The following is a 13,023-nucleotide window of genomic DNA, read 5'->3' on the forward strand; positions in this document are numbered from 1 at the left end:
TGTGTTGATTATGAAGAACAAGGCAACGCTCATTAGTACACCTATAGCATTTATGATATGTTTATGATGTGTTGTTGTATTTATGAAGCGCTGAAAAAGCTTCAAGAATGCTTGATAAAATGTTTATGAAAGTGTTGTTTATCTAGTGGGAAGTGCTTAAAGGGGAAGTGATGTGGAGGAAATTCTCTACTTTAAGTTGTGGTTATGTTGCGGTGTGATAGCAGACATGTTGGATGGATTTGTATACTTTACTCTATTTGACACTTGGCTTGGTGCAGCTTAATTTTGCTGACACAAAAAGCTTTGCCATTGGCAATCATGCTTAATGCAAAGTTTTTTAAATTGTAAAAATTTTACATTTCTTAAAGTGGAAAAAAACTCCCATATATAATCTTTACCTATAGGTAAGCCTAAAATAAAGCTTACCTATAGGGACTGTAAATATCTCCTAAACGTGCACCGTTTAGGAGATATTTACTTTAGATGCAGCCGGTGATATCACCGAAGCATGCGCTCTGAAGGAATGGCATACCTGTGCCCTTCCTTCAGAGCCGTGCCGTAAACAGCGACATCATCCCTGACTCAAAAAACGAGACTACTGGGGGGACTTATGGACTTTACAGGCACCAGCACAGAACAAAAATTTTTTTCATTAAACAGTTTTTATTATTCCAAAGATATACAGAAATGCGATTAAAAAACAGAAACGGATGATACATTCATTCGCGGAGACCTGATTGAGGTCTCCGCGAATGAATGTATCATCCGTTTCTGGTTTTTAATCGCATTTTTGTATATCTTTGCAATAATACAAACTGTTTAATGAAAATAATTTTTGTTCTGTACTGGTGCCTGTAAAGTCCATAAGTCCCCCCAGTAGTCTCGTTTTTTGTATACATTCATCACGGACGATGACACTTTTTTACTAAGAATTATATTGGGATATCCACTTTTACCACTAAGTGATGTTTTGATATCCTGCACTTTTCTGTCTATCATCCCTGACTCGGCCAATCGTATAGCCGAAGCCTGCAAACTCGGAAAGAAGACCAGGTAAAGATGGAAGCACTTTCAGTGGTGACAGCGTGCTGCTGGAGGGCTTTGTTTTCAGGCAAGTCTGTCATAATGTGCTAGTATTCTTAACCACTTAAGGACCAGAAGATGTTCCCCCTTAAGAACCAGGCCATTTTTTGCGATATGGCGTCCTTTGGTGGTATTTGATCACCTCCACGGTTTTTATTTTTTGCACTATAAACAAAAAAAGGCTGACAATTTTGGAAAAAAAACAATATTTTTTACTTTTTGCTATAATAAATATCCCAAAAAAATGAATTTCTTCATCAGTTTAGGCCAATATGTATTCTTTTACATATTTTTGGGAAAAAAAAAATTGCAATAAGCGGATACAGATTGGTTTGTGCAAATATTATAGCATCTACAAAATAGGGAATAGATTTATGGCATTTTTATATATATATATATATATATATATATATATATATATATATTTTTTTTTTTATTTTTTTTTTTTTTACTAGTAATGGCGGTGATCAGCAATTTTTTGCGGGACTGCAACATTGCGGCGGATGGATCGGATACTTTTGACACTTTTTTGGGACCATTGACATTTATACAGTGATCAGAGCTAAAAATAGCCACTGATTACTGTATAAATGTCAATGGCAGAGAAGGGGTTAACACTAGGGGGCGATCAAGGTGTTAACTGTGTGTTCCCTGGGAGGTGTTGCTAACTGTATGTTGGCTGGGCTGACTAGAGCAGGAGAGGGATCGCTGTTCCTAATTACTAGGAACAGAAGATCTGTCTCTCCTCCCCTGATAGAATGGGATCTGTTTGTTTACACTGACAGATCTCTGTTCTGCCAGACCCGGTGGTTGGCTTCCTGTTCCTGAAAGGGTGCGCTAGCTCACCAATCTCCGTGTGAGCCCCGAATGTACAATGACGGTGATTCACACAGGGGAACTAACCTGCCGCATTACAACTGTGGCGGGTGGTCTGTAGCTAGTAAAAACTGCCCAGGGCCCGATTTATTTTTTTGTATGCGGTTTACTACCACTTCAAGGGTCTTATTTCTGTATGTTACACTATTAGGGAGGTTTTCCTTCACTTCCTGTCCCTGTGATAATTGTAGGGGGACACAGCTGTCAAGTTCTAACCCTTCCTTGTACTAAAAATGTTTTTATGTCCCTTTTGGAGAGATTTCCCATCACTTCCTGTCCAGACAGGAAGACAGAGAACATTTCTACAAAGGAGATAAAGACAATAATAAAATAAGAAACTGAAAGAGGCTAAACGCCCACTCTATCAAAAAACAAAATTAAAAGTATTTGGCTGTAGTTGCGTTTTAGTTTTGATTCTTTAACAAAACATAACAAATATAAAGTTAAACTAACTTATAATAATTGGTAATTATCCAAACGTTCCAAAGAGAATGAAAAATTCTTAGTCAATAATGATCTCTTATTTTAAGTGCAGTAACTAAAGTGACAAAAGAAACCATTTTTGTACTGCTATGAGTTAGGAACAATACATATTGACTGGTTGCTACGGGTTTCTGCCCTTAAGAACCATGGCTTTAAATGTTAAAAAATAAATAGTAAAAGTAAAAAGTAAAAACACTTGCTTGCGTTTCCATTTCAGCATTGTATGGCACTGGCAATGCCCATATTTCCAGTTTTGAGAAATGCGTACTCTTTCCTTCACAGGTATTCCAGTAATCCTGCAGATAAAAAGCTGTATTAATCCTCAAATTATAGAAAATAATATTAAGGTGCTTTACAAATCACAAGTAAACAATATTTTAAATCTAGAATATATCTGAATGCCAAATATGACTTATTCATACCACCCCAACAGCAAGAGCGTCAACTGAAATTAGTGATTAAAACATTCAAGTTCTATTAGCTCTACATAATTACACTTTGCCCCATCTTACTTTATAGGCTCATACATTTATTAGTGCATGGAAGTCAACAGTTATAACTAGCATTTTTGCACTGGTACCTTCTTATACAGGGGTCCATTACTTGAAAAAAAGGCCAGTCAGAAAACTGGAGTAATTGAAAAACAATGTGGTAAACCAATGACTAGACTATGCTAGACTATGGACATACAACCTGTAAGCTTCGTTATTTTATTTTCATTTCACTAGCATCATGGAATTTCTTTTACATGTGGGTACCTAAAGGATTGTACCATTTGTACTAGAACTTTGCACACTATAAGTTTTTCTCTCTCATACAACCCAGCGGGTTGAAAAAAAAAAAAATTGTCAGCTCCGGTCGGATACTCTGTACCAATGATACGACATTAGCGCGCAACAATCTCCCCCCCCACCCCCGCCACAACACTCCGATCAGCCATTGGCTGAGAGTGATGATCAGGAGTTGGTCGGCTGCTGGTTTTCCAGCATGCATGTCCGACAGAAGCTGGCTGAATGGCCGGCTTCTGTCGGACAGACCGACATACACATAGGCTGAGTGTCGGGCGTTTTCTTTAACCAGCCAAAGTCTCCCAATATTCGGCCAGTATGTACCCGGCTTAAAAGGTCCACGTTAACTAGGCGATTGTTGTCAATTAGGATTGAGTAAATAAAATCATGTGTCTTCTCAGGATCATTGGCTAAAGCTCAATGATGGCAAAATAACATAATGCCTCAGTGACCGATTGCACAATGGCAATATTGTGCATGAACATCCACAATAAATAGATAATGTACCGATCACTACAGAAGTGTTCAGTTTTTACTGATGGGATTCTGCAATAAGTTCAAAAATTCTCTATTTTTGGCCATTTAAAAATTATTAAGCATGTTCTCCAGATTGCTTCACAGAATTATTATTATTTTAAATGGTACTTATTAAGTCTGGGCTTTTTCACGTAAATAAGAGAAGCAGGATCTGCCATTTGTACTAGAAGCAAAAGGAAGCAAGTTTTGAGATATACAGGGACATTTTCATTATTCCATTTAAAACATGAAATGTATGCACATAATTTGCAATAACTGCACACGTGTTATTGTAAACTACACACACCTGAGATAAATACTAAGGGAACAAGAATAAAACGTCCTTGCAGGTTTTAGTCTCAGTAGAAATTAATTAAAACCTGAGAACAAGGGCCACCCACTCAAACTACAAACACAAGTAGGAGGCAGGCTCTGGGATGTTCTTGCCAGTACATTGGGTAAATGAGAGGTAGTTGGAGGCGATTCCTTACGATCTTGCAGCCAATCATGTGGGCACCCCTCCTTCCCCGGCAACACTGTGAATGCCATACGGCGATAGGCGGCACATGCAGCAATGGGAAAGTCGCATCCCAGCAGCAGATGATGTTCGCGGACTGGGCTGGCCAGCTTAGAAACATAAGCCACATATTGGGCGGCGGAGTGTCTAGCTGGGTAAATAGAAGAGGAGAGATGGCTGCAGTTCAATTTGCTACCCCTCTCAATTGCCATCTGGGTCCCATGGTAGGGCCAGCCCTGATTCTATGCATTAAGATAAAAAGTCTCCTGTGTACAGCAGCCACCCCCCCCCAACACTTACCCGAGCCCCATCTCTGTCCACGAGTGTCTCGGCCATCCTAGACTCTCCCTTCTGATTGGCTGAGACACAGCAGTGGTGCCATTGGCTCCTGCTGCTGTCAAAGTCAGTCAGCCAATCAGGAAAGAGAGGGGGAGGGGCAGGGTTGCAGCTCTGTGTCTGAATGGACACAGGGAGCTGTGACTTGGCTCGGGTGCTGCTTGCTGTGGAGGGCATATGACAGGATGGACAGGCCAGGAGCACAAAAGAGGGACCCGAGAAGAGGAGGATCCAGGCTGCCCTGTGCAAAACCACTGCTACAGGTAAGTATAACATGTTTGTTATTTTTATTGAAAAAAAAAAAAATAATTTTACAACCTCTTTAAAATAAGATCCATAGACAAACAAGTAACAAAAAAACAACCAAAAAAAACATACTTTGATCAGTTAGCTTAAAAAATATTGTTACCGTAGACAAAAATAATACATTTGTCCCATTTAAAATTACACTAAGATGATGATTCTGATACAAAGCATTGCAAAGTTATCTACAAGTCAGGCAAATAACATTTAAATATTGATGGTCAGGCAAATATAAAGAAAAAAAAAACAGGAAAATAGTTTAGGGGAGAAAGAGAAGGAATAAATTAGGGCTGAATAGGGTAAAATAAAGGTTGATAAGGGGTTAAAAAGCAGCAGCGGGGCAGAAGGACATAACATACTACATACGCCCTGTGTATTTCCATAGGTCTTTTTTGGAGACCACATGTAGTATGCTTAGTGTCCAGCACTAGTTAATTGCCACTAACCAGCCTGTCTTAAAACAAACTACAGCGTCTGACAGAACTAGCTCCTGTGAATGTCTATACCACATTTTCATAGCTCTTTAAAACTTATTTTTGCTTTTTCTTTTATCTTTTACTCCAGGCTCCAAGGGTGCCCCTTTTTCATGTCCAATTACCTTTATAGGCCAAGTTCACCTAACAAAATAAAAATAAATGCACACTTTTACAAGGAACAAAATGCATTTATTATTCTTTCACAGAAGCTAACAGAGCATTGCAACCACGATCAGTGGATCAAGGATGCAATGCCAGACTCCTGCAAACTTTTCCTCCAGCTCACTACCCATACCTCTGTACGGACCTTCAGTTAGAGGACTGGAGGAAGCGCCAAAGGACTACAATCGTAGTAATCAATGCAATCATGTTCCATTGAGAACTACAAGTCCGACGAGTGTGGTGGCAGATGGGACTTGAAGTACAATCATTCACAGATCTAAATTTCAAAAGTGACAGCTGCTGTGGGGGAAAAGAATATCCCCCAGCTGTCACATGGCGAGGTGCTCAGGGGGGTGTAGGTTGATTACTTAGCAACATGTTACATATTACTTTTTCAATACAGGTGTAACATGTCGCTGAAGCTGGAGTTAGCCTTCGAGTGCAAAACTTTGTACCAAGATCATTATATTGAAAATGATGTCTTTTTACAAGTTAATTATATTTCCTCTTAATTGCCCCTTCTCGAGGGAGAATAAATTTAGTTTGGGTAATATTTCCTCATAGTAGAAAATAAAAACAGAGGGCGCACTGGCCTAGTGCATTATCCAAAATGAATTTATTAAAAAAATTACAAAATAAAAACTACTCACTAATGTAGGTAGTACACTCGCACATCAAGCCACTGTTGTGACTAGTGACTACAAACTCCCAACTTTGCCAAAACCTCTAGCTTCTCAACCTCTATATTTCTATATTTCCTCATCCAGGGTCCTTCATACATCTTATGCTTCTTATTTCTCAAGCAGATCAAGCAATTGTCTACAGCAGTGATTCTAAACCAGGGTTCCATGGAACCCTAGGGTTCCTCCAAAGGTTGCTAGGGGTTCCTTCAGCATTGGGCAATTTCTGCCTCTCAGATAAGTTCCCACCGACACCATTGATCTTTTTAAGCTATCTGTGAGGAGGTAACTCTTCCCAATGACCGCAAGTGTAAGGACCATTCATCCCACTGACCATCACACTATTGTATCATGAGTTATAGATTTCTCATTTTTAGCAGGGGTTCTCCCAAGACAGACAAACTATTTCAAGGGTTCCTCTGTGTTGAAAAGGTTGAGAAAGGCTGGTCTACAGTTCAAATGAGAACCAAAGCCACAAATTCTCAGTTACAGAAAAGTAAAAACACATTGTAAAGCTGATGGAGGAGATTGGTGAAGATGTAAAATGTGCAGGTAGGATATGAGCTCCCTAAAACCTCAGCAGATCAGGCCCACTGAGCATTCAGGTTTATGTTAGTGGGAAAGTAACAAGAACGGTCCTCCAAGCACAGATCTACCAGATGGCATAATAGCGATCACTAACCATGCCATGCAGTGCACAAAACCCATGTATTTCGGATACAGGCCCGCTGCATTCTGCCGTTTTAATTTTTTTCATCAATAATAGGTCTTCTTACATTTTTCATCCAACAGTAACAGCTGCGTGGTTCAATGTACCCTAATTTATACATTTGAGAATGCTAGATCTATATTACAACCAAACAATAATCCAGCCAGTTGTAGATCCAATCACATACATAATAAAACAAAGAATCCGTTAACATATCAGTAAATTATTACAATATGAAGAATCTGATGTGGGAAAAAAAAAAGTGAGAAAATGGTAGATCCTTGGGTAAGACTGGCTCCCAGCCCATTAGTTATTGTTTTAAAAGGAGAGGCCACGCAAGAAACGATTAGCCTCGTGTATATAAACATCACACCTAGCTGTTAATACATGTAGGAATCTCTAACCTGGCCTCGGGGCCTGCCTAAATCTCCATTTTCCCAGCCCTCTTTCAAAGCTCAGGGCTCATTTTTCTCTCCTCTCTCTCTCCCTTTACATCTTCCGGCACTTGGAGACCATTATAATTTGACTGCATTCCTGGGCATCTGACCTGTTTTAAACAAAACAAAAAAGCAAGCTTTTCGATCATTTAAATCTTCGTCGGCAGTTGGCCTATGATCAGCAAAGCTAGACCAGAGAATAATTTAGAGGTCTTGCAACTGCTCTACTGAGAAAGGATTCCAGAAATTAAAAAGAAAAAAAAAAAAAGTAATAATTGTGCTGGTTCCCAGCAGAAACAGGCAGACATGTCCCAAAGAATAGTTCAGTTCCCTTGTGACATTAAATACAATATATGTGCAATATGCTCCCCCACCTATATATCAATAACTGCACTTGTGCTGAACTTTATGGCTAGTACTCTGGAAACACAGTGAAAAAACAAAGTCAATGGAGCGTAATGTCCCCAATGGCATATCAATGCCAAAATGTATCAGAAAGTAACAATTGCAGGCTGAAGAAGTAATTGGGGAAAAAAATGCTTTCAGCATTCATGCAAATTGGTTACCCAAACAGAACATGCCATAGCACAGAAACAGACCACACATCATGCTAATCTCCTCTTCAAAGCCCAACCTTGGAGCAGTGAAACATTTATGCTTATTTTCCCTTTTTATAGAAATATCCAAATGAATCAAACCCAGTGTGAGAGTGTAAGAGTGAACTTATTTTGGTCATACAGGAGCAGAGCACTTATTGCCCATTTCTTGCACAGGACACATGTGGAAAATAGGATTAATTTTTTTTTTTACTTGGATTGTGAAAGGATACATTTTCTAGAAAATGTACTAATGCCGCGTACACATGACGGGGCTTTCCGGCAGACTAGGTCCGGCGGTCTTCCCGACGGACTTTCGGCGGAGTTCCGAGGGACTTTACGAATTAACGGACTTGGCCACACACAATCACGCCAAAGTCTGACGGATTCGAACGTGATGACGTACGACTGGACTAGAATTAGGAAGTTCATAGCCAGTAGCCTATAGCTGCCCTAGCGCCCGTTTTCGTCCATCAGACTAGTATACAGACGAGCGGATTTCTCCATAGGAACTGAGTTCCGGCGGAAAAATTTGAAACGTTCTATTTCTAAGGTCTATCAGATTTTTGGACAGCAAAGGTCTGATGGAGCCCACACACGATCGAATTGTCCGAGGGATTCGTTCCGTCAGACCTTTGCTGTCGAAAATTCCGGTCGTGTGTATGCGGCATTAGAGTACCTGCCATGTCTTTAACTGCCATGGAGTTTCAGTCCTCCTGCTATAATTCAATGTAGCCTCTATATCCAAAAGTGCAATATCAACATATGGATGGAAAGAGTAGAAACTTTTTCTTGAGAGAAATATGGAGGTTAACATGGTTGATTTCATTTGGCAAATCATTGTGGATAAAAAAAAAAAAAAAAAAAAAAAAAAAAAAAAAAATCGATGATTTTTTTTTTTTTTAAATAAAAAAAATCTGATTTAAATAAACTAAAAAATCAGATTTTTTTTATTTAAAAAAAAAAAAAAATCATCGATTCTTATTAAATTTATTTTATATAAAATTCTTTTGGAGTAAAAATCTATCTAAAGACAGTTTTTTATTTAAGATACATTAATAATTTAGTTTATTCAGCATGAAATGGAGATTAGTTATGTAGCATAAGGCTGTATATACTGCAATATTCTGGAAGCTGAGATAACATGCACTGCATTGATGCAGTCACACAATTTCACAGAAACCATGAGATAAAACAGGTTCAGGAATATTCCTTTATCCCATTGTTTTGCAAATTAATGCACACTACAAACTGTATGATTGTTTGACGATAAATGCATCTGTACCAGGCTCTAAGTGTGAGGAGTAAGGGCAAGCAGTAAAAATGAAAGTGAAACCTTCTAAGCAGCTTATAAACCTTGCGATCTTTCTGCACATAGCTTGGAAGCGCCTCCCTTATTCCTCCTTTGAGGAGCAAAATGGCAGCAGGCTGAACAATTTCCTAATGAAGTTCCTCTACCTATGGGTAAAGCAGGTATGCGTGAAAAATGTAAGCAATGCAACAAAGAGATGCAAGGCCTGGTGGTCTGAATGAAACATCATCATGAGAAGACGTGCTGTCATAAAAGAACCATGTTTGATGTTTTTTTTATCTGGACCCAGCTGATCTATTCAGTTTAAGTTCTTCTGTTTGTTTGTTTTTTCAAAGATATTTTGTTTAGGCACATAAGTTACTAAACATCGATGTTTAAGCAAATACAAGAATATGTAATATAATGTTATTGTTTTAATTAAATAAAAGAATTTGAGTAGTTCTCCAACTATGTGATCAACCTATTAAACTAAAATCGGTTCTGATATCGCCGTTTTGCTAACCTGACAGCTTATTATTCTAAATAGAAAACCTTCATTTTGTTTGCAAATATTAATGAACTACCAGCAAGAATGAGTCATTACACCTGTCATTTCATATCCATCATGGCAGCGCCTGTTAGCGGGCATCCACTCACCTGCTGTCGCCACGTTCCTCACCTTGTTGTGTCACTACCGCATCATCAGCCGTCCCACTAATGTGAATGGGACTGTCGGTGAGTCAACAGCGGGTCAGAGGAGGAGCCGCTGCGGGACAGAGATGACCGTTGCTCTTTAAAAATTATGATTTAAATCAAGCCTTTTTACTAGAGATTTAAATCAAATCCACCCTGCAGCAAATGCAAGTTGATTGGCTGTTACAATGACCCTCTGGCTTTAAAAACCCACAATAGTAAAATGAGTCTGTATATGCAGTAAAGAATGCTTGTTAGACTCACTGTTGAACCTAAGGGGTTAATCCCCCACATTGTGTAAAAAGACTGTTTGATCCGATCTTCTCTGATCCTCTCCTTCTTTTACTGTCCCAAATCCATCTGATGCTAGAACAGAGCCCTAGGAGGCACTCTGCACATGCTCAGTTGGGTGTGTATTGCAAGAGAGTCTTTTTTTGTTTTGGGAGGGTGCATGTGATCAGCACATGGCCAATCAGCACTGTCCACACAGAAAGTCAGGGGTCATGCAGTCTCATAGGACAGTCAGAGGAGAATGAAAACCAGTGTTCAGGTGGACATTGATAGAAGTCACAAGACTGCTATTTACTGCTGATAAGAAAAGGTATTTAGCAGTTTATATTTACTAAAATAATTGCATTTCCATGTGCGGTGTACTGTGGGAGATCAGATATAGTGAATTCCGGGTCCTGGGTTTAGTAACACTTACTTTTTTTGGGGGATGGAGATACTGCACCAATAATGTTGGTTACGTGCAATGGCATAAATATATCCCATTACCTGCAGGCCACTGCGCCATCTACAAATCCTCCCTGTTGTGTCTTCTTCAGAGCCACCAGATATAATCTTAAGCTGTTTTCCAGTGCTGTAAAGGTTAACAGCCACTGCTGCTACTGAGAAAAGTTGCGCTTTATGCCTCTCCACCATCTGCAAGAGAGGGGTGGAGGTTCACCTTTTATCAGGACAACGACCCTAAGCATACAACCAGAACTACAATGGAATGGTTTAGATCAAAGCATATTCTTGTGTTAGAATGGCCCAGTCAAAGTCCAGACCTAAATCCAATTGAGAATCTGTGGCAAGACCTGAAAATTGCTGTTCACAGATGCTCTCCATTCAATCTGACAGAGCTTCAGCTATTTTGCAAAGAAGAATGGGCAAAAATGTCACTCTCTAGATGTGCAAAGTTGGTAAAGACATCCCCAAAAAGACTAGCAGCTGTAATTGCAGTGAAAGATAGTTTTACAAAGTAGGAGGCTGTATACAAATGCACATCATGCCGCGTACACACAATCAAATTGTCTGGCGGAATTGGTCTGGCAAACAATCCGGCAAACAATCTGACGACTTTATAACGAACGGACTTGGCCACACATGGACGCTCCGAAAGTCCGGCGATTTCTAGCACAATGACGTACAGCACGTATGACGGGACTAGAAAAAGTTCAATAGCCAATAGCTTCCTTCTCATACTTGCTTCAGAACATGTGTCATTCTTAGTCCGCCGGACTAGCACACTGACGAACGGATTGTCCGATGAAAGCCAAGCTTGTGGACAAAAGTCCGCTGGAGCCCACACACGATCGAATTTCCAGCGTACTGTGGTCCGCCGTACCGAGTCCGCCAGACAATTTGATCGTGTGTACGCAGCATAACACTTTTCAGATATTTGTAAAAAAAAAAATGAAAACCATTTATCATTTTCCTTCCACTTCACAATTATGGGCCACTATGTGTTGGTCCATCACATTAAATATCCCAATAAAATACATTTACGCTTTTGGTTGTAACCTGACAAAATGTGGCAAATTTCAAGGAGCATGAACACTTTTTCAAGGCACTGTAAGTCTATGGCAATGCAGGGCAGAAGGAGATCAACTGCAGGTCAAATGCATCCTTTAAAGAATTGTAAATGATCTCAGAAGCGTCTCAAATTTATATCAAATTCAAACCATCAGCACAAGCCCAAAGCCCATTGACTCAGTTCATTTTCTTTTTAACCACTTCATGCAAACCGCTGTACCGGTACGTTGGTAGGAGAAATTGGATGTATCGGGGTATAGCAGCTGCTGGCTATACCCCAGTACCGCTTTTCAGAGCGAACGGTCGGGTATCTGGTGATATTGGCTGATCCAGCTCATCAGCCGCTTAGGCTGTTATCCCAGGCCTCCGTCGCTCTTCCTGGGCTTCCTGTCCCACCTGGGAGACCGATCCACTGTCTGGCACATCCGCTGGCTAGGCTGTCACCTGAACGAAGCCGGATTCAGGTTTGATCGGGTCTCTGTAGTATGACGTCGCTTCCGGTTTACTCAACTGCCAATGGCGCCAATTTAAAAAAAAAATGACAGTGTTCAGAATCAACGATTTTGGCAATATGAATACTTTGAAGTGCAAAGGAGGGATTTGGTGTCATTAAGACCCCCAATCCCTCCATAAAGAGTACCTGTCACTGCCTATTACTGTCACAAGAGATGTTTACATTCCTTGTGACAGTAATAAAAGTGATCAGATTATATATATATTTTTTTTAAGGGACAGTGTTAAAAAATAAAATAAAATAAAGAACAAATCATTTTTTTTTTTTTAAAGAGACAATGTTCACGCAGCAAAGAAAGTCGTGCCCGACAGTGTTCAAATCACACGTGAGGTATCGCCACGATTGTGAGTGTGAGCAATAATTCTAGCATTAGACCCCCTCTGTTACTCTAACCTGGTAACCATTAAAAAAAATGTAAATCGTCGCCTATGAGGATTTTTAAGTACCATCATTTGTCGCTATTCCACGAGTGTGCCCAATTTTTTGACCGTAACATGTTTGGTATCTATTTACTTGCCATCACATCCTCTTCCACAATATATATAAAAAACTGGGCTAACTTTACTGTTTTCTTATTTTTTATATCAAAAATGTGTATTTTTTCCAAAGCAATTGCATTTGAAAGACCGCTGCACAAATACCGCGTGACATAAAATATTGCAATGACTGCCATGTTAATTTTCCAGAGACTTTGCTAATATATACATGTTGGGGGGGGGGGGGGGGTTCTAAGTAATTTTCTAGCAAAAAAAAAAAAATACTG

The 13,023-nt window shown here is 39.6% G+C and overlaps 1 protein-coding gene across 2 annotated transcripts in view; it reads right to left on the reverse strand.

The window, feature by feature from the left end:
* The window catches only part of FBXW4 (F-box and WD repeat domain containing 4), a 257,249-nt gene that overhangs the window by 192,430 nt on the left and 51,796 nt on the right, over window positions 1-13,023 (reverse strand). For both annotated transcript variants that reach the window (XR_013262825.1, XM_077455342.1), the window contains exon 2: window positions 2,643-2,738. Coding sequence is in view for 1 of the 2 variants with exons in the window: in XM_077455342.1 (XP_077311468.1) it covers window positions 2,643-2,738 (96 nt within the window). In the remaining variant the exon portion in view is untranslated. The remainder of the gene's footprint in view (window positions 1-2,642; window positions 2,739-13,023) is intronic.

This window comes from Lithobates pipiens, unplaced genomic scaffold, assembly GCF_037356315.1.
Source record: "Lithobates pipiens isolate NorthernLeopardFrog02 unplaced genomic scaffold, aLitPip1_a1.2 Scaffold_25, whole genome shotgun sequence".
Classification (NCBI taxonomy): domain Eukaryota; kingdom Metazoa; phylum Chordata; class Amphibia; order Anura; family Ranidae; genus Lithobates; species Lithobates pipiens.